This window comes from Rhineura floridana, chromosome 16, assembly GCF_030035675.1.
Source record: "Rhineura floridana isolate rRhiFlo1 chromosome 16, rRhiFlo1.hap2, whole genome shotgun sequence".
NCBI lineage: Eukaryota > Metazoa > Chordata > Lepidosauria > Squamata > Rhineuridae > Rhineura > Rhineura floridana.
Window position 1 is genome coordinate 5,992,355 of NC_084495.1, and position 18,796 is coordinate 6,011,150.

Here is an 18,796-nt window from a genome sequence, read left to right on the forward strand (position 1 = left end):
GGACTTAGCCCAGAATAATTACTAATAAATAAGCAGAATAAATATTCTGAGCCAAGAAATGTGTTTTCAGTATCAGACTGAACTGAGCTCACAACCCTTTCACACAAAAGACCACTCCTAGTTAGCTGTCTTCATTATGGCAACCTAACTTAGGTGGGAAAAGTTGTTTTGTTGTGGCTATTATTAAACAATTGAGAGTCAAAAACTTCCCAATTGACTGCAAATCACTCAGAGGTCTACCAGCAGATCTACCTTCAGCGCACCTTTGCATTAAGTCCAAGGAAAATAGCTTATGTGGCTTTATGAGACTGGCCTTTCCCAACCTGATACCCTCCAGATATTTTGGCCACTCCCGTCTTCCCTTGCTAGCATGGCAGGGTCAAATCCGCAACTTCTAGCCATGACCTCTCAATGGAACCTCCATGTTCAGAGACAGTAACAGATGCCGGGGCAAACCACACAGAAGGGCTGCTGTTTTTGCACCAGGCTTGTAAACTTCCTAGAAACATCTGGCTGGCCACTTTTAAAATCAGAATGCTGGACTCGATTAATTCAGCAGGGCGCTTCTTACAGAAAGCAAAGCAAGGCCAGAAAGTGCGCCAAAACTAGCAAGAGCTTGGGGGAAGTTTTTTTTTTGGGGGGGGGGGAGCTTGAAATAGCCACACTAACCTCTCAGGTTCTAAATATTTTCTTCAGGAACAATGAGGACCAGACACCTTAAAGTTGCTTCAGATGTGACGGTAGTAACAAGGAGGCATAACGCATTCCACCAGAGTACTGGCACAAAGATTCTACATGAGATAAGGCACACTCCAAGGGACTGGCTGGGGCAGATGGCAGTTGTAGTCTAAAGCATTTGGAGGGCACCAGGTTGGCCTACACTGACTTGCAGTGCCTCTCCGGAGCTTTAGGCAGGAGTCTCTCCCAGCCTTACCAGGAGATGCCAGGGATTGAGTCTGGGACCGTTGCATGTAAAGCAGAGGCCCTTAACACTGAGCTGCGGCCCTTCCCAAGGGTGTCACTCGCACAGATGGTGCGCTGTTATACTACAGGGAGTATTAGTACAAAGCAGCTCTTGGTTTTTTTAGTGAGTCACTTTGGCACAGTCAGAAAATAAATAAATAAATAAATCTGCTCTGGGCACAAATTCATAGGATCTTGAAGGCTTCACAGAAAGTGCTGTGATCACGGTGGAGGTCCTCTGATAGTTGAACATGGCCAGAAATTGTCCGCCTAACTCAAATCCAATTTAAGCCAACAGAATGACCCAATGACACAAGTGCCTGTTGTGGACAGAAATACAGCACACACCACGTGCAAATTGTAATTAAACAAAATTATGCATAGTTCTGGTAGGGGATTAAGCCCAATATTGCTTTTATAGCTGCTTCATGTTTTAAAAGGTCAGTAAGAATGGAAAAGTAGCACCCTCTGCTGGCGACATGAGACCCCACCAGCCTCTTAGAAAAGCCACTGTAGGCACAGCTTAAAATGAGAAAAATGGGCTCTTTGCTGCAATCACATTCACCACACAAAATATCTGGCAACAGACCTGCTCTACACAGACACCCCTCTCAAAAATCAGGGTGTAAGACCCTCAGGGCTGGTAGCTGTCTGAATTGCTTGTGCTACTCCATAAAGCACCATGTTCACTAAGCAGGAATTCCTTCTTCCTCACTGCAAGAGCAGTTTCTCAGTAGAACAAGCTGATATTATTGTTGTTGTTGTTGTTGTTATTGTTATTATTATTATAATATCCTGCCCTTCCTCCCAGGGTGGCAAACAAAAGCACTAAAAACATTATTATTATTAAACGTTCCTTCACCCAGAGGTCCAAGGGCGGGTTACAACAACTTTACAACACATAATTAAAACAGTTAAAAGCAACCTAAACAACATCACACTGAGGCAAGCCGCAAAGCCTCTTGCCCTTGCAGCTTTAGAAGAATATTGTTTCAAGAGATACTTTAGGAACAGATTTTGTAGCCAGCCTTGGGACAGGGGTCGCAAAACGGATATTATGGGAGGGGGCTGCCTTATCTAGAGTCAGACCATTGCTCCATCTAGTTCAGCACTGCCTACACTGACTGGCAGAGATGCTCTTGGGTTTCAGTGAGGAGCCATTCCAAGCTGTCCCTGGAGACAGCGGGATCCAACCTGGCACTTTCTGCTTGCAAGTGAGGTGACATACTAGTCCCCCTCTGTTCGGCACTGGTTAGGCCTCATCTTGAGTACTGCATCCAGCCCTAGACACCATACTTTAAGAAGGATGCAGACAGACTGGAACAGGTTCAGAGGAGGGCAACAAGGATGATCAGGGGACTGGAAACAAAGCCCTGTGAGGAGAGACTGAAAGAACTGTTTAGCCTGGAGAAGAGGAGACTGAGGGGAGATAAGAGAGCAGTCTTCAAGTACTTGAAAGGTAGAGGAGCACCCCGATTTCGATCATCCCAGAGTGCAGGACACAGAATAACGGGCTCAAGGTACAGGAAGCCAGATTTCAGCTGAACATCAGGAAAAACGTCCTCACTGTTAAGAGTGGTACAAGAATGGGACCAATGACCTCGGGAGGTGGTGGGCTCTCCAACCCTGGAGGCATTCTAGAGGCAGCTGGAGAGGCACCTGTCAGGGATGCTTTAAGTTGGATTCCTGCATTGAACAGCGGGTGGGACTCGATGGCCTTATAGGCCCTTCCAACTCTATGATCATTTGGGGGGTCTTAGATTAGAAAAAAGGCAAGTAAGGGGGCATGATAGAGGTATATAGAATTATGCAAGGTAGATGAAAGTAGATGGAGAAAGTTTTTGTCCCTCTCTCATAACACTAGAACCGGGGGCCATCCAATGAAGCTGAATGTTGGGAGATTCAGGACAGACAAAATGAATGTGAAGAAACTTTCATGCCTAGACGTGAAAACCTTCCTGACTGTTAGAGGGGTACGGCAATGGAACCAATGACCAAGGGAGGTGGTGGTCTCTCCAACACTGGAGACCTTCAAGAGGCAGCTGGACAGCTGTGCAGGCTTTGAGTTGGATTTCTGCCTTGGGCAGGGGGTGGGACTCGATGGCCTTACGGGCCCCTTCTACGGTGCTCGGGAGGGCTGCCGCTCGGCCCCTCCCAGGCTCTTTCCCCTGCGCCGGCAGCCCAGCCTTCCTGCCCCCTCCCCGAAGATCTGCCTCAGCAAGGGCGAAACAGGCCTTTGACGACTGCAACCGGGGCAGGCCGACGGATCCCCGCCTCCCTCCCTCCCTCCCTCCCTCCCTCGCTCGCTCGCTCGCTCGCTCGCTCGCTGGCGGCTACCAAGTCGCTGAGGCCGGGCGGGTTAGAGGCGGCCGGCGGAGCCTCCCTCCCGCCGGAACCGCAGCAGAAGAGCCGGCTTGCAACGGGGCCCCGAGGAGCCGGCCTTGCAGGGCAGCTCGCCGGCTCTCCAAAGCCTCCATTCCAGGCGGCGGCTGCAAGGCAGCAGCGCAAGGACTGCCTGGCTGGGACCCCCGTCCCCCCCCCCCGTGGTCACGCGGCCACGCGCCAGACAAAGGCCCCCGCCAGCTCCTCCTGCCCCCTTACCGCCCCCTTACCGCCCACTTGGCGCCCACTTGGCCGCCCTCTCGCCCGTCGTGCGCCTTCGCCCTGGGCGGCTGCGGGAGCCCGCGAGGCAGCGCGGCCGGCATCCTCCCCTCCGACGGCAGCCGCTCCGCTTAACCTTCATCAGCCAGTTTCAACTGCCAGCACCAGCTTGCACCGCAAGGGCGGCTGGGAAATGCAGTCCCTTTGCCGGCCTCCACTTCCCCATTGAGCCATTATTGAAAGGCGAGCCTCATTGGAAGCGCCCCGTCATCTCCCCCCCCTTTTTGACCGCACATAGGTACACATTCCAAGCGAGGCCTCCACCCGGTGCCTTCCAGCGGTCTTAGACTACAGCTCCCATCAGCCCCAGCAAGCCTGACCGATAGGGATTGTAGCAAAAACATCTGAAGGGCACCAGGTTGCGCTGGGGAGGCGACTCTAAGTCCACATGGGCTGTAATCCTGTGTGCATTTGGGAGCAGAGATGTAGTCACAGTCTCAGCCCCTCTACTTTTTTTGGGAGCCAGGTTCCAGCAGGATCCCTTTGTCTCCAGCATCCTGTGAGCCAATCAGCATGAAAGAAGAGTGTTAAGACACTGAGAAGAGTCTTCTAACTTGCTTCCTTGTCGTTTCCTGCTGATTGGAGACAATCAGAGTGAAAGGAGTACTTGTTCGTTCCTACCTCAAACAGCCGAGTGGTAGAAAGTGAGAAGTCTGTAACTGCAGAAGGGACAGTGAATCCTGGTTATAGCATCCAGCTTTTCCCCTCAGGGAAGTAGCACCATTTATTATTGCTGCAACAGACTAAGTCTTGTGGCACCTTAAAGACTAACACATTTATTATGACTTAAAACTTTCAAAAGCCCATGCAATAATGTTTGTCTTTAAGGTGCTACACTCTTTACTTTAACCCTTTTATCTTCAGTTACTTATTACATGTACTTTTGTGTACTCCAAATGTTTGCATTCCACTCTCCTTGCTCCAACTGCCACCTCCATGGCCAGTCCAATTATTTACCCTGAACTTCAACTACATTATTTTTAGTTTTAGCCAAAGCTCATCCTCCTCTGATTAACATGAACTTTGCTGCTTCTGCATCACTTCCATCCACTTTTTTTTTTTTTTGGAAGAGTATCACTAGATTTCCTGTAACAGGAAAGTATCTTCAGACTTCTCAGAAGCACAATCCTGTCATAGGTAAAGCATGATTTATCCCATATGCCCAAGGGATTCCCTTTTCTCTTGATCCATTGCTTTTCCCAAAAATGTATCCCATAAACACAATTCATGCTTTAGCATTACTATGGAGCAGTGTAGAAGTGGCAAGGCTCCTTTATCCTCCAACTTCGACTCAAAGCAAGTTCAGGAATACAATTACAGTCTTTTAGAAACATGCAGCTGACAGGAAGAAGCTACAAGTCAGGGAAATACCAAATCGTTGAGGCAATCTCTTTCCCATACTATCATATAGAGTACACAAGAAATTCAATCATTTGTCTCTGAATGAGCATTAAACTGTGCTAATACTGCTAATAAAGCTGCCTGGAGCTGTGTGTGTTTGGAAGGACTGTGTGTGCTGCTGCAGCTGTTGCCATTTGCCCACAACTCTGCCATATCCTTTTCTTCTGTTCCAGGTATATAAAGGGGAGGGCCTGCCTGGGGCAGCACCTCAGCATTGCGCAAAGTGCGATGCTAAGTGTGCATTTAGCATCGCACTTGGAGTCGTCTTGGGGTCTGGAATCCATCATCCACCAAGAAAAATCCAGCTGCCAGTGCTGGAGAGAGAAGGCAAGCCAATGAACTGCTGTGATTGAAAGCCTGCCCTTCTTTAGGGTGAATATTTGAGATTTGAATGGTTTTTGTTCCTCAGTTGAGATGAGGAAGTATCATTGTCTACTATGTTGGAAAAGTGGTTTCTATGCCCCCAGGGTGAGAGTGTGGTGGGCATAGTTTCTGCCCCCTCGAGTGAGAGACAAGGGGGAATGTTTGGTATGAGAGTTTGGTATGAATGTTGTACTTAGAATATGTGTGCGCATTATTTGGCTGTATTTAGATTTGAGTGATTGTCATGGATGTACATGTGAATATGTTGTTTTTAGGATGTGGTTGAATTGTGAGTGCTTGTAAGGTGTGATTTGAGGTGTGATTGTGTTGGTTTAGAATGTTGATATGTTTAAATATGAATGTGCTGATTTTGTAAGGGTGTGTGAGTAAATTGATCTTTTTTTCTTTTCCCAACAGTAGTAAGACAAAATTCTGATACAATGGGGGCTGGCTGTTTTAATTTTTTATTATACTGTGATTAAGAAATGATTTGTTTAATGTATTGTTTTAAAATAAGCTTGTTTTAACATGTTTATTTTTCCTTGAAACGTAGGGAATATTCTGTTTAGTCTATTATGTATATTATGTTTTTTTTCTTGTATTTCTTATACTTAGTTTTATATGCAATGTTTATATTACACTGATACTAAAGAGGATGTTTTGTTCAGTTAACTGTAGTTTTTGTAGTTGTTGCTTTAAGATGTTTGGACTTGTACACCGATTAGAGTTTTATTTAAATGTAAGTGGTATATAAATGGAATAAATAAATACTATAAACCAGCTGTTAGAAACCTGTAACACAAAATATACTGCCATAAAAAGGGGGAAGGCAGAGGCTATGCATGCTTTGTTTGAAGATCAAATCCAAAATAAATCAAATTCATACAAGAAAAATAAAGTATTAGGAAAAATGTTAATTTGGAACAATTCATTCTAATGTGTGTAAAACACTATCTACATATCTGAGATATATAACATATCTTGCTTTCTCTCTTCTCCTTCATTCTAATCTGAAGCAAAACATTACAGCTATGCAAGTCATTTTAAAGCTCAGATACAGGAAGGAGAGGCCTTTCAAATAGTTGCACCAACCTTTCCCAACCTGTTGATATCCACGCTTTTTGACTGCAATTCCCATCAGGCTCAGCCAGCACAAGTGTTGTAGGCAAAAATATCTGGAGAGCACCAGGTTGGGGAAAGCAGCCCTAAGAATTAGTCAAACCTGAGCACTTCCCAGAAATATCACTAAGACCACCTCTTTTGGGTTAACTTTTAATCACTAGTCTTAAAAACAAGTGATGGATGTTAAACATTTGTGTAAAATTCACCTGCTTTAATTATTGCGATTTACTCCATGCCTTACAAAGGGTTAGAAATATCAATAAATAAGTGTGTAATAATAACAGAAGTAGCATAAATATAATGCACACAATAGGAAAAAATAGGAAAAAAGGCAACATACTCCCAGCGCATCTTCCTAAATGTTTATTGAGAAGCTAACATTGCAGTCGACATCCAGAGATTTGTATATTCCTTCTGCTTGAGGACTGGGGGAAGTGACAAATAGCAGCAGCTGAACATGCTGTTGAAGCTGAATGGAGAAATTTGTTTTGAGATACTGACAACAAGAACTTGGCCTCTTTGAAAAAAGGCAAAACATATAAATATATACACTCTGAACCACAAAAACCGTTTAACACTACAGTAGTTCAAGTGGGGTAACAGTGGACAAATCAGCATCAAGTAAACTGCAGACTCCAAACGGAGCCACCTTAACCTCATATGAATCTTCTGTCTGCTTGCTTCCAGTTTACATTCTGCGATCTGCTGCTCGTACAGTGACAGAAGCGCTGCAGTGGTTGCTTTAAGGGCTGTGTGCACAGGAACGTATCAGGGAAGGTCTTATTCATCCCACATTACACATTGCTCAGAGCAGCTACACCAGGAAGAACTTTACCTGTAGACAGTTCAGGTGAGAAACATAAAAAGATGATTTATCATACAGCACCTTGTAACTCTTCAAAATATGTTACAGACATTTACTACATTTACAGACCATCTTTCAGTTATAACAGCGACCAAAGGCTCTTCAAACTCAATACATTTATTTATTTGTTTATTTTTATTTAATGACTTTTGTATACTGCTTAATTGCTAAAAACTTTGCAAACAATGGTAAAATCAACAGGCAAGGTGCCCAAATAGCAGCAACATCAGAAAAAGTAAAAAGAATAATTTGCTTCATCTCTGAAGACACAGCAAAAGAGGTAAATTTTCACTCCCCTCCAGCAAGAAAAGAAAGAGGAGACTCCACTTGCTGAACTCTCAAATGGGAAGGAGCTCCTAACAGAAAACCATCTGCTTTTTGAGGGCAGCTGAGCATCTGTACGTGATGGTACAAGGTGATGGGTGTTTGTGGGTATTTTGACCTTGAAATAAAGTAGCCTGAATGTCAGCAAGAAGCATACAACACGGATCACCTCACACCCAAGTGTTTTTTTTAACAGAGGAAGAAGCTAAAGTACATACTTTACAGACTGAATGGGCAAATAAAATAAATAATAAAATAAAATAGAATGTGTGAAGCTAGTGTTATAGCTAGCTTCAAAGCAGGAAGCTGATGGGGAATTGTTATTTTCAAACAATAAGCAAAATATATATTTTATATAATATATTTTGCTTATTGTTTGAAAATAACAATTCCCCATCACAAAGAATTGGGCTTCCTTGACAAACCTCCACACCTAATTTATTCTTCTCAGAGTTTTTATATCCTGCCTTTCCTCCAGATTGGAGTCTTAGGGGAGGGGTGTGGTGGAGAAGCACAAGGGGCCCAAATGCAGCCCTCCAGGCCTCTGCCTTGCTCTTGGGACTCCCCCCAGGCCACCCTCCTCTCCCACCCTGCTTCACACCCTCTGCTTGAGGGTTTTTGACTGGCTAGAATGTGTCCTGGAGCTCTGACAATGCCTCTTGTTTGCCCGGGTGGATAGAGAAGGGTGCGTAGCCGCTAGCCTATTGTACAAAGGTAACATTTACATTCATGACCCCACCCACTTTTGCCTCTGGCCTCATCTACAATTTCCATGAGGCCCTTGGAAGTTTGTCCAGAAGGGAATGCAACTCAGGCTGAAAAAGGTTCCCCACACCTTGTACTATATTGATCTGTTTTAATCTTTTTAGTTAGCAGCTGTTTCAATTGTTTTAAATATGTTTTTAATTACTTGCTTTTCACTTGCATTTCACTGATAATTTTGATTTTTTTTGTAAACTGCTTAGAGGTTTTTACATTTGAGCGGTATATAAATTTTGTTAAATCAAAAATTGTATAGAAGAAGGACCTGAAACGCTTCAGGACCAAGAACATTTGTGGGTTTTTAAAGGTTAATACCAACACCTTGAACTCTGCCTAGAAATTAATTTGTGGCCAGCAATGGCTAACAGAGGTGTTATGGTCACAAAGCTTTAAACCCATCAGCAGACTGAAGTTGGGATCCAAACCCACTTACCTGGAAGTAAGCCCCACTAACTTCAACAGGACTTGCCTCTCAGTAGACATAGTTAGGACTACACTATAATTCTGTTGAGTAAGGTAACACTTCTTTCTATTAAAATAGCTTTAAAAATTACATTGATGTATTTTCATATAGCACCAGAAAGTGCTTCAGAATAGCAGTGCAATTCTATACAAGACTACTCACAGATAAGACCCTTTGAGTTCAATAGAGTTTACTCCCAGGTAAATGTGTATAGGGTCACAGTCTAAAACAGTGAGAATGTTTTGCCATCTCTGAATATCCATCTTATAGCTTGTGAGACACTGAAAACAATTAAGTTTGTTGCTGGGGATATTAGTCAGGATTTTGTAAGACTTTAAATGCAGATCTGTACAAAAAGCATAGCCACAGTTCTGAAGGTGGGAGGATCATAAAGTATTAAATTTCTTCATGTGTTGAAAGCTCTTTAAGAACTTATTGAGGAAATGCTCACAAACAGGCACATAATCTTCCTGGAGCAGGTGAGAGGGGGTCTGACTGAGGCAGCAACAGTAGCTTGCCTAGAGACCACTTAATGAGATTTTAAAAGTGACTTTTGATACACACTCAAGTCACTACACCACACAAGCTAGGCTAAGAAAACAATTATAGTTAGTCTTCAAAGTTATCACAGATTTTTTCAATCTCATCACTATCCTTTGTGACACTGTAATCCCATTCCCATCTAAAATAATCTATTATTTTGCAATTAAGGAAAAGGAAGTTAGTTCAATTCATAATTCCCAAGTTTAGTGTTGCTTAGGACAGCCTACATTTTGGATGCAAAATCCCTAGTGCCTTCATTTAGACTGTACAGACCTCCTTCTACTGGTCTGCATTTTTTCTCTGCACTACTACTTCCTAGGCAACAGAGACAAAGGCCTCCTCCAGCACATAACTCTTGGTAATAAACAGCAGCAGAGCAGTCCAGGGCAGCTTCTTTCTTTCGGTAAAGGTGATAGGATGGGAAAAATCTACACATATTGGGAAACAGCTAATTACCAGAGGAAGCCAAGAGTCATTCTTGGAACAACAAAGCCCATAAAGAAACACCTCTTTACAATGCCGATTTAGTAAATGTCAGAGGAAGTTTCTGTGATACTGAATGGGAATCCAGCTCAGTGGCAGAGCATCTGCTCTGCATGCAGAAATCCCCAAGTTCATTCCCTGCCATCCCCAGGAAGGGGATCCCCCTCCCTGAAACTCTGGAGAGGTGCTGCCAGTCAGTGTCAACAATGCCAAGCTAGTTGGACCAATGGTCTGACTCCGTAAGGCAGCATCCTGTGTTCCTATGGTGTGTGTGACTCTTTTGAAGAGCAGCAAGTATGAACATGCACAACCCTTAAGGATGGAAGGAAATCCTATGAGCCTGTTGAAATTCAAGTGGGCAAGAAATTCAGTTCAGTGCATTTTAAAAAAACACAGTAGACATTTGGGTTTCAGCCACTGTCTAGTCAAAGCATGTGGATCAGAAACTATACCCTGGGGTTGGATCTTATGGAGGCCTCCATTTGAGTGCTTATGAGATGCGGAGCTGCAGAAAGAGCAATTGCAACAGGCTTTTCTGGCCTTCACAACTGTGCAAAACCACAGCCATCGTTAATATGGCCCCATACGTGGACATCTTGGCTCTCATCAGTTACATGGCTCTGGTCCCCAAGGAACTCGCGTGTGGGTAGCCATAAGCATGAATCGAGTCCAAGGCAAAGTACAACAAAGCACACAGATGAGGTCCATTCAGTAGGCATTGTCATGGAAGAGAAAGGAAAAGAAAACACTACCTTCTAGAAGCTCCAAACTGGCACCACCTCCAGTGCTAACGTGACTAACTTTATCCTCAGTGTTCCATTTAGCACAGCATGTAGCAGTATCTCCACCACCTATTCAAAAAGTGTATCAAAGGTATTTTAAGAAGGCTTTGGAAGCATAATTGAGAGAATACTGACACTGAAGAGTTATTTTTGTAGAGCATACACACAAAGAATACTCCATCCCTTATGAGGAATAAGGGTTTTTTTTAATTTAGTGTAAGGACTGTAGCTCAGTGACAAAGTCCTTCCCTTGTGTGCAGAAGGTCTCAGATTCAATCTCCTGTATCTCTAGGTAGGGTTAAGAAAGACCACCGTCTAAAACCCCAGAAGAGCCACTGCCAACATCAACAGCATTGGCTTACTTCACACATAATGCTAAAGTATGGTTTATTGAACAAACCACGAACTGTCCTACAGATGACCAAAGAATCACTGGCTTGTTTCTCCAAAGTTTAGTTTGTTTTCCAACTACTTGTGCCCTGGTGGCCTTTGGGGTGGGGTGGCCAAACCATAAGGAAAGGGTGCTGGGTTCACATTAGAGCTGTGCACATTCCCCCCTGATCTGATCTGTAAATGCGTATCAGGCTCAATCCAGTGTCGGACAGATCATAATCCAGATTATGGAAAATTTCCACAAATCCCATTGACTGATATTGCAAAACCAAAACAGCCATAACTTTCTTGTTTTTTGACCCAGAGACATGGTAGCTGCTATACAGGGAATTAAATATCCAAAGTTGCTGGTAGATAGCACCTGGGGTTTCCATGCTAGCCATCTTTAAAGTTTGCAATGTTTTAAAATTAAAACAGATGTAACAGCTTTGTTTTTTCACACAGGGACTTGAAATTTGGGGACAAGGTGGCCCCCATAGAATCATAGAATAGTAGAGTTGAAGGGGCCTACAAGGCCATCGAGTCCAACCCCCTGCGCAATACAGGAATCCAAATCAAAGAAGAAGGAACTGACCTGTCAAATTTCAGGTGGGTAATTTGAGAGTTTTGAAAATTAGGTTTGTGATATTGGACATGTGTGGGTTGCATCAGGCAGGCACAGACTAGCAGCATCATGGAGATAATACCACATAGGGGCATGACATCTGGGGACATGGTAGCAGCAACAGAGGGGATTAACCTTGCCAAATGTTAGATGAGTAGCTCCAGGGGTTTTCACACTAGCCACTTTCAAAATTTGTTTTCTCCCAAGAAAAATTTGTAGCTGCTTCAGCCCAATCCTGACAGGATAGAAATAGGCACAAATTGGCTTTATTCGGTTTGTTATTTGTGTTTTGTACAAATACAGTGCACAGACCTAGTTCATATGTTAATGTCAAGCCACACTGAAACCATAGCTTCAAATCATTGTTTGTTGGCAGTAAACAAACAATAGTCATGCTGTTGATCAGGGTTCAAACAAACCATTGTTTAATAAGCCATGGCTTAGTGTTATGTGCGAGCTAGGCCACTGAATTGGATGTACCAGCAGGCTGACTTGATATAAGGCAGCTTCCTATGTACTTCCGATAAAGGAAAAGCACAATATTCCAACAGTCTTAAAAAAAATGGAAATGGACCGCCTTCAAGTCGATCCCGACTTATGGCAACCCTATAAATAGGGATTTCATGGTAAGCGGTATTGTGTTTTAAATTGTTTTTAAAGTATGTTTTTAAATTGTGTTTTTGTTTTAATGTTTTTGATTGCTGTAAACCGCCCAGAGAGCTTCGGCTATGGGGCAGTATACAAGTGCAATAAATAAATAAATAATAAATAATTCAGAGGGGTTTCCCATTGTCTCCCTCTGAGGCTAGTCCTCCCCAGCTGGCTAGGGCCTGCTCAGCTTGCCACAGCTGCACAAGCCAGCCCCTTCCTTCTCCACAACTGCCAGCTGGGGGGCAAATGGACTCTTTGGGACTATGCAGTTTGCCCACGGCTGCACAGGAGGCAGGGCACGTAACTCTTGAGCCACTCACTGTGGGGGTGATCTTTAGCTGGCCCTTGACGCCCAGGAGACACGAGCGGGGATTTGAACTCACAGACACTTGACTCTCAGCCAGGCTCTCCTCCCCACTGTGCTATACCAGCTGTCTAAGAAGATAATTTGAACAGTGGACTGAAAGAGGATCAGTGATGGTTCTTACCAATGATGGTGATAGTGCCTTTGGCTGTAACTTCCACAACTTTATCCATCAAAGCTTTGGTTCCTTTGGAAAATTTCTCCCACTCAAATACACCAACTGGACCATTCCACACAATTTGCTTGGCCCTGCCCACAGCTTCAACAAACTTCTTAATGCTTTCACGACCACAGTCCAAACCCTAAGATCAGAAAGAAAGGGGGGGAAGAGCAGACATGTAAAAGGGCCCCTATATCTTCAGTCTTTACACTAGCATTCTCCAAGCTGCTGCCCTCCAGGTGCTTTTCACTGCAACTAGCTGGAGTAAATAGGAGTTGTAATACAAAATGCATGGAGGGCATCAGTGTCAAACCTACCATCCACCCAGCAGGGATCCCAGAGGCCACAGTGGCTTCTCCAGTGTTAGCATTCTCATCAAATTTGTCTGCAGTGATAAAGTCAACAGGCAGAGTGATCCGCACGCCATTCTTCTCTGCCTTGGCCATCAGGTCCTTGACTATTTTTGATCCTTCTTCATCAAACAAAGAATTGCCAATCTGGAAGTGGAAGAGAATACATTATGTAGCTATCTACACCTGCTTTTGCAGACTGCTATGAAGCAAATCAGGATCTCAAAAGCAAGAATGCTTTTTTATTTAATCAAAGTGGCTCACACAAATATGAGGCTACAGGAAAATCATTTTCAGCTTTACTTATGAAGATTTAAGTCAAAGCTAACAGCCAGAGATCTTGCTAGGTGCCTAGCCAGTCTTAAAATTCAGCCCCTTGTTTCATATGATTTCTTTCATCACTGAACTTGCATCCAGACTTAAAAATAGACAGCACATGTAGAGCAGCTTTCCCCAACCTGGTGCTCTCCAGATGTTTTGGAATAAAACTCCTATCAGCCACAACCAACACAGCCATATGATGCAGGGGCTGATGGGAGCTATAGCCCAAAGTATCTGAAGGGCCCCAGGCTGGGGAAAGCTGATGTGGAGGATCCTTCACATTCCTGTTTTTATTACCCAAATAACAGCAGACACCACAGGTTACATACCTCCATGTTGTTGATTACTTTCAGGAAGGTGAAAGCCATCCCGCCACCAATAATCATCTCATTGACCTGATCCAGCATGTTGTTGATTAGCTGGATCTTATCCTGAACTTTAGCACTGATGAATGCAGTAGGGGAAAGGGAAGAAGAGAAAAGAGCCAAATCACTAATTTAGTTTATTAGCAAAGTTGTAAATAAGCCTATTGCTTACTTTTTCTTGTTAATTGTACATAATGCGGACAAATAAATAAGAGAATACATATTTCTTTATTGATAAATATTGATAGTAAGAAAAATGCTGAAGTCACATGTATTGATATGAATGTATGATAATCTAAGATTTCTTACAAAACAAATTAGTAGATGAGGTCATAAGAATTAAAAACCCATTCTCCACCCCAGCCTAGGGGGAGGGGATCAAGATTTGAATAATTATTACAGTGTATATCTAGAAACACTGGAAATACAGCTAGCCACCACTTATTTCATAAGTAGTGTGGCCAGATTCTTGTTCCAGCTCCTTTCAGTGAATTGGATGTTTCCACTCATTTTACAGATGGATGAAACAACTTAACTCAAGGCTAAACTGGGAAAGTGGCAGCAATGGAGGGAGTACAACACTTGTGTTCTCCAAAGCCACCCAGTACAGCATGCTGCTCCTTTATGCCAGGTTGTGCAAGAAAAATAAAAGTTGTTTGAACTGTTTACCACTAGCAGCAGCTGCAATGTGGCTCCCTACTGTAAGCCTTCCAAATACAGACTGAGCAAGTTTAGCCAACCCATTCATTACAACACTGTTCTTCAACCTTGGGTCCCCAGATGCTGATGGTCTACAACTCCCATCATCCCCAAAATTTCAGAAATGGGTCTCTTCCAGGCCTACCTGGAAATACCTGGGACTGAACCTGGGAGCTTCTGCATGCACACCTGATGCAACATAATAACCATGTAGACTGAGGGGAGATACGATAGCACTCTTCAAGTACATGAAAGGCTGTCATACAGAGGAGGGCCGAGATCTCTTCTCGATCGTCCCAGAGTGCAGGACACGGAATAATGGGCTCAAGTTGCAGGAAGCCAGATTTCGACTGGACATCAGGAAAACCTTCCTAACTGTTAGAGCCATACAACAATGGAACTAATTACTAGAGAGGTAGTGGGATCTCCGACACTGGAGGCATTCAAGAGGCAGCTGGACAGCCATCTGTCGGGAATGCTTTGATTTGGATTCCTGCATTGAGCAGGGGGTTGGACTTGATGGCCTTATAGGCCCCTTCCAACTCTACTATTCTATGATTCTAATTACGGACCATAGTTTCAAGGGATAGACATTTTACATAAGAGATTTAAATAGCAGCACAACTGTTGCTATTCAAACCTACTGGTATAAAACGTTTAAAACTGGGAGTAAGCCTAGAACAGCCTTCCTCAACCTGGTGCTCTCCAGATGGTTTGGATTATAAATCCCATCAGCCCCAGCAGCAGCAAAGCAGATGGCTTCATGCTTCCCTGGCAGAGGGGCCTTTGCTCAGCATCAAAGGCTGGCTTTGCTTTCACAGGGAAGAAAAAGAAAGCTTTTGCCATCAAAGCAGCTCAGATCTTTGTATTTTATAATTCTCATCTGAAAGCTGTAATTGGTGTAATCAGGAAGATGAGCATCTGTATGAATGGCTGGATCAAGAAAAATGGTGCCTGTAAGAATTACACATTCTACTGCATTAAAGTCTCTCAGATTTGTATGAGGATTAGCATGTTGAAATGTCTACATTTGTGACAAGCTGCCAAGTTTCTAAAAAACTGAAAAGGCTTAAAAAACCTCAAACAAACTAATTGCACATTTCTAAGTAAGCAAAGGGGAGATGCGCACAAAGCACTCCTCATGTATTTTCTCCGCAATCCACTGTGTGTTGAGTACAGAACTAGATGGAGCAACAGACTGACTCTGTATGAGGCAACTTCCCATGTTCCTGCAACTATCTCGAAAAGTTCACTGATATTATCTAAGTAGTGCAGGTGGAGACTGAGCAGAGAGATAACACCTTGCCCAAGGCCACCTAATATGCTCATGGCAAAATTTGAACTAGCCATCTACTTAGTTTATACTTTGCCACCTCTTGGAACTTGAGGCAGAGAAGCTACAAGTCTGAGTAATACTTATTAACCACCACCACCACCACAGTGCTACAGTCATAATCAAACAGTACCCTATAATAATAAAGAATGCAACGAGTGGGACTTCAGACATGCATAAAACAGTCAGTACTGGCTAAGTTCCTGCAAACTGCTTTATGGATTATGAAAAACGTATGTGCAGAGGTCCTCTCCTTCCACAAACAGCAGTGAGATGTGTTTAAGACAACTCTGCCAGATATAGCACATCTGCTTAATCCTTCTATGTTAATGGGGTAACTGTACTCTAGCAGCCATTTAAGGTATCTGTAAAACTTTAACACTTCACATTCCATGTACTTCTCAACAATTATGGGGTCTTGTGGTATTTCATCTCTGCCATCTCCATCTTCATTTTTAAAAAATTACCAGATGTGAAGGCCCGGGGGGAAAAAAGGAAAAAAATGTCGTCGTCCCCAGGGTTGTCCAAAGCCTTTTTTGTTTTCCAAAAAAATGGAAAAAATGAAGAAAAAATAGATTATGGAATGTTTCATTTTAGTGTGATAAATAAAGTGTTTCGTTGAATTTTGCCCCCCCCCCTTTTTCTCAGTTTCTTTTTTGGGAATGGATGCTTTATGTCTGCTTGACACTGTGGCGGACTAGTGGAGATATAATTTCCTTTGTTATTAATGTTGATGGTTTTTTGGGTTTTTTTTAAAAAAATTGCCTGCTCCTCATAAACTCGCAAAACGAAAGAGGTTCCTTACAGTTCAGGATCTTGTAGATCCATTTGTTATAAAAAAAAGTAAAAATTTTAAAAAGTAAATTCAATTTGTAATAATTGTTTGAATAAAATGTACCTTTAATATACCAAATGTGATAATTTTATGCCAAACCAACTTGTACATAATTACATTTGATGTTCCTCAAGAAACAAAGTTACTTTCAATCTGTAAAAAGTGCTAATATTGCATTTTTAAAAAAAAAACTGGGGAGAAAACAGTTTTTTTCCATAGCTTCAAAATTTCTGGAAATTTTACTTCTCTAACAATTACTATTAGAAGTCAGATATATACTCCTAATTGTAAAGTGAAACCACCCAGCACGCAGGATAATTGGGGGAGCATTCTACACCAACCAACTTCTCAAAATAGACAGTGAATGCCATTGTGTTTTGCCTATATCGTTGATACGTCTGGTGTGCTTATACCGCTTTTGGAGCACTGGCATAGATTTTCTTCCAGGTTTTGTAATGTTGTTGTTTTTGTTTTAAAAAAGATGACTTCAAGGTCTAAGAAAATCACTGGAGGGAGAGTCACCCCTGGTAAGCGAAGTGGGACATACCTCCTCCCTCACTCTGTGTCTCCAGAAGGCTGTATCTGCACCTACAGTTTAATACACCTCTCCTTTGGAAAAAAAATCTGTGTCTCTTGGAAGCTGTAGGAGCTGAGATGTATTCAGCTACAGTAGATCACAGTTGCATAATGGCAGGCAGTATCAGTTTACACGCAGCACTGCTGAGCAGGGACTATGTTTGTACTATAAACTCTGGTGGAAAGGTCAGACACACACTCAAGCTACTCTGATCTGGCCTATAACACAGTATGCACTGACTAAACTTGGGATAAACGTTTAAAATAAGAACCACTGAAACAGACACAGCCTTGGAAATGTAAATGGTAAAACTATCTGTCCACACAGAGAGGAAGCTCTCATAATCCCTACAGTAAACCAATTATTAGTTCAAATATTAATTAGTAGCTTTCCTTGCAATACAACAAGAAGATTGAAACCAATTATAACAAACCTGTCAAAACAAGAAACGCAACTTAAAGCAGATCAGTACAAACAGACAAGTCTTGCACAACCTGCCACATTTAAAAAGGCCATTCATACCTAAAGCACTTCAAATTAAGGGCCAAAAGGCCTGGGTAAAAGGGAAAGTTTCTGCCTGGTGCCTATAGATAGATAACAATGGTGCCAGGCACCATCAAGAGCACATTCCACAAGCGAGGGGCCACCACTGAAAAGGCCCATAGAAGGTAGAAGCAAGCAACAATATGTACAGGAGGGCCCCGCTTATACGGCAGGTTCCGTTCCAGACCCCCGCCGTAAAGCGGAAATCGGTGTAAAGCGGAACCCCATTGAATATAATGGCACACATCACGCAAAAATGACGTGAAAATCGGCTTTAAAATGGGGAATGAAAGCCGCCGCATTAGCAGAACGCTGGTAAGCAAAGCACCGGTAAGTGGGGCCTTACTGTACTGGAACAGAAAAATATTTTGTTCTTACCCTCCAAGGATTGCCAGGAAGGGGCGCTCTGGACTCTCTAGAGCTTTAGCAAAATAATCCAGCTCTTTCTTCATCAGGAAACCAGCAGCTTTGTGAGACAGATTGACACCTACCATGGAACTGTTGCATTGGGAGAGAAAATACTCAATAAACCTGCTGGCGTGAATAAGTACCCTTGTATATTCTTTGGACAGTATATATATGGATCAAATGCCACAAAACATTTTAAGCCCACAACTGTGCAAATATTTGGCAATGAAGACACAACTGCACAAGAGACGCAGCACTTCAGAAATGCACATCTGTTCACTACAAGGTCTAGAGACCAGCAGAGAGTTTAGGAACATTTTTACAACATTTTGAATGTGAAATGCCCAATTTACACCACTGAGTGAAATTCTAGGAAAGGGTAAGTGAAAAGTTCCATCTCCACAGTTTTGCTTTGTTAAATAACGCCTAAAGGACACTTTTCCTAAAGGCTGCATGACAAC

At 43.0% G+C, this 18,796-nt stretch overlaps 2 protein-coding genes across 2 annotated transcripts in view; both read right to left on the reverse strand.

Moving 5' to 3' along the window:
• The window catches only part of AMOT (angiomotin), a 67,157-nt gene extending 63,456 nt beyond the window's left edge, over positions 1-3,701 (reverse strand). The window contains exon 1 of the mRNA XM_061598150.1: positions 3,576-3,701. The gene's annotated coding sequence lies outside the window, so the exon portion shown is untranslated. The remainder of the gene's footprint in view (positions 1-3,575) is intronic.
• Positions 3,702-6,858: 3,157 nt separating this feature from the next.
• PGK1 (phosphoglycerate kinase 1) overlaps positions 6,859-18,796 on the reverse strand; it is a 30,414-nt gene continuing 18,476 nt past the window's right edge. Inside the window, exons 6-11 of the mRNA XM_061598412.1 lie at positions 18,306-18,425; positions 13,905-14,019; positions 13,222-13,401; positions 12,869-13,046; positions 10,703-10,801; positions 6,859-7,345 (exon numbers count right to left, since the gene is read on the reverse strand). Of these exons, the coding sequence (XP_061454396.1) occupies positions 7,305-7,345; positions 10,703-10,801; positions 12,869-13,046; positions 13,222-13,401; positions 13,905-14,019; positions 18,306-18,425 (733 nt within the window). The 3' untranslated portion in view covers positions 6,859-7,304. The remainder of the gene's footprint in view (positions 7,346-10,702; positions 10,802-12,868; positions 13,047-13,221; positions 13,402-13,904; positions 14,020-18,305; positions 18,426-18,796) is intronic.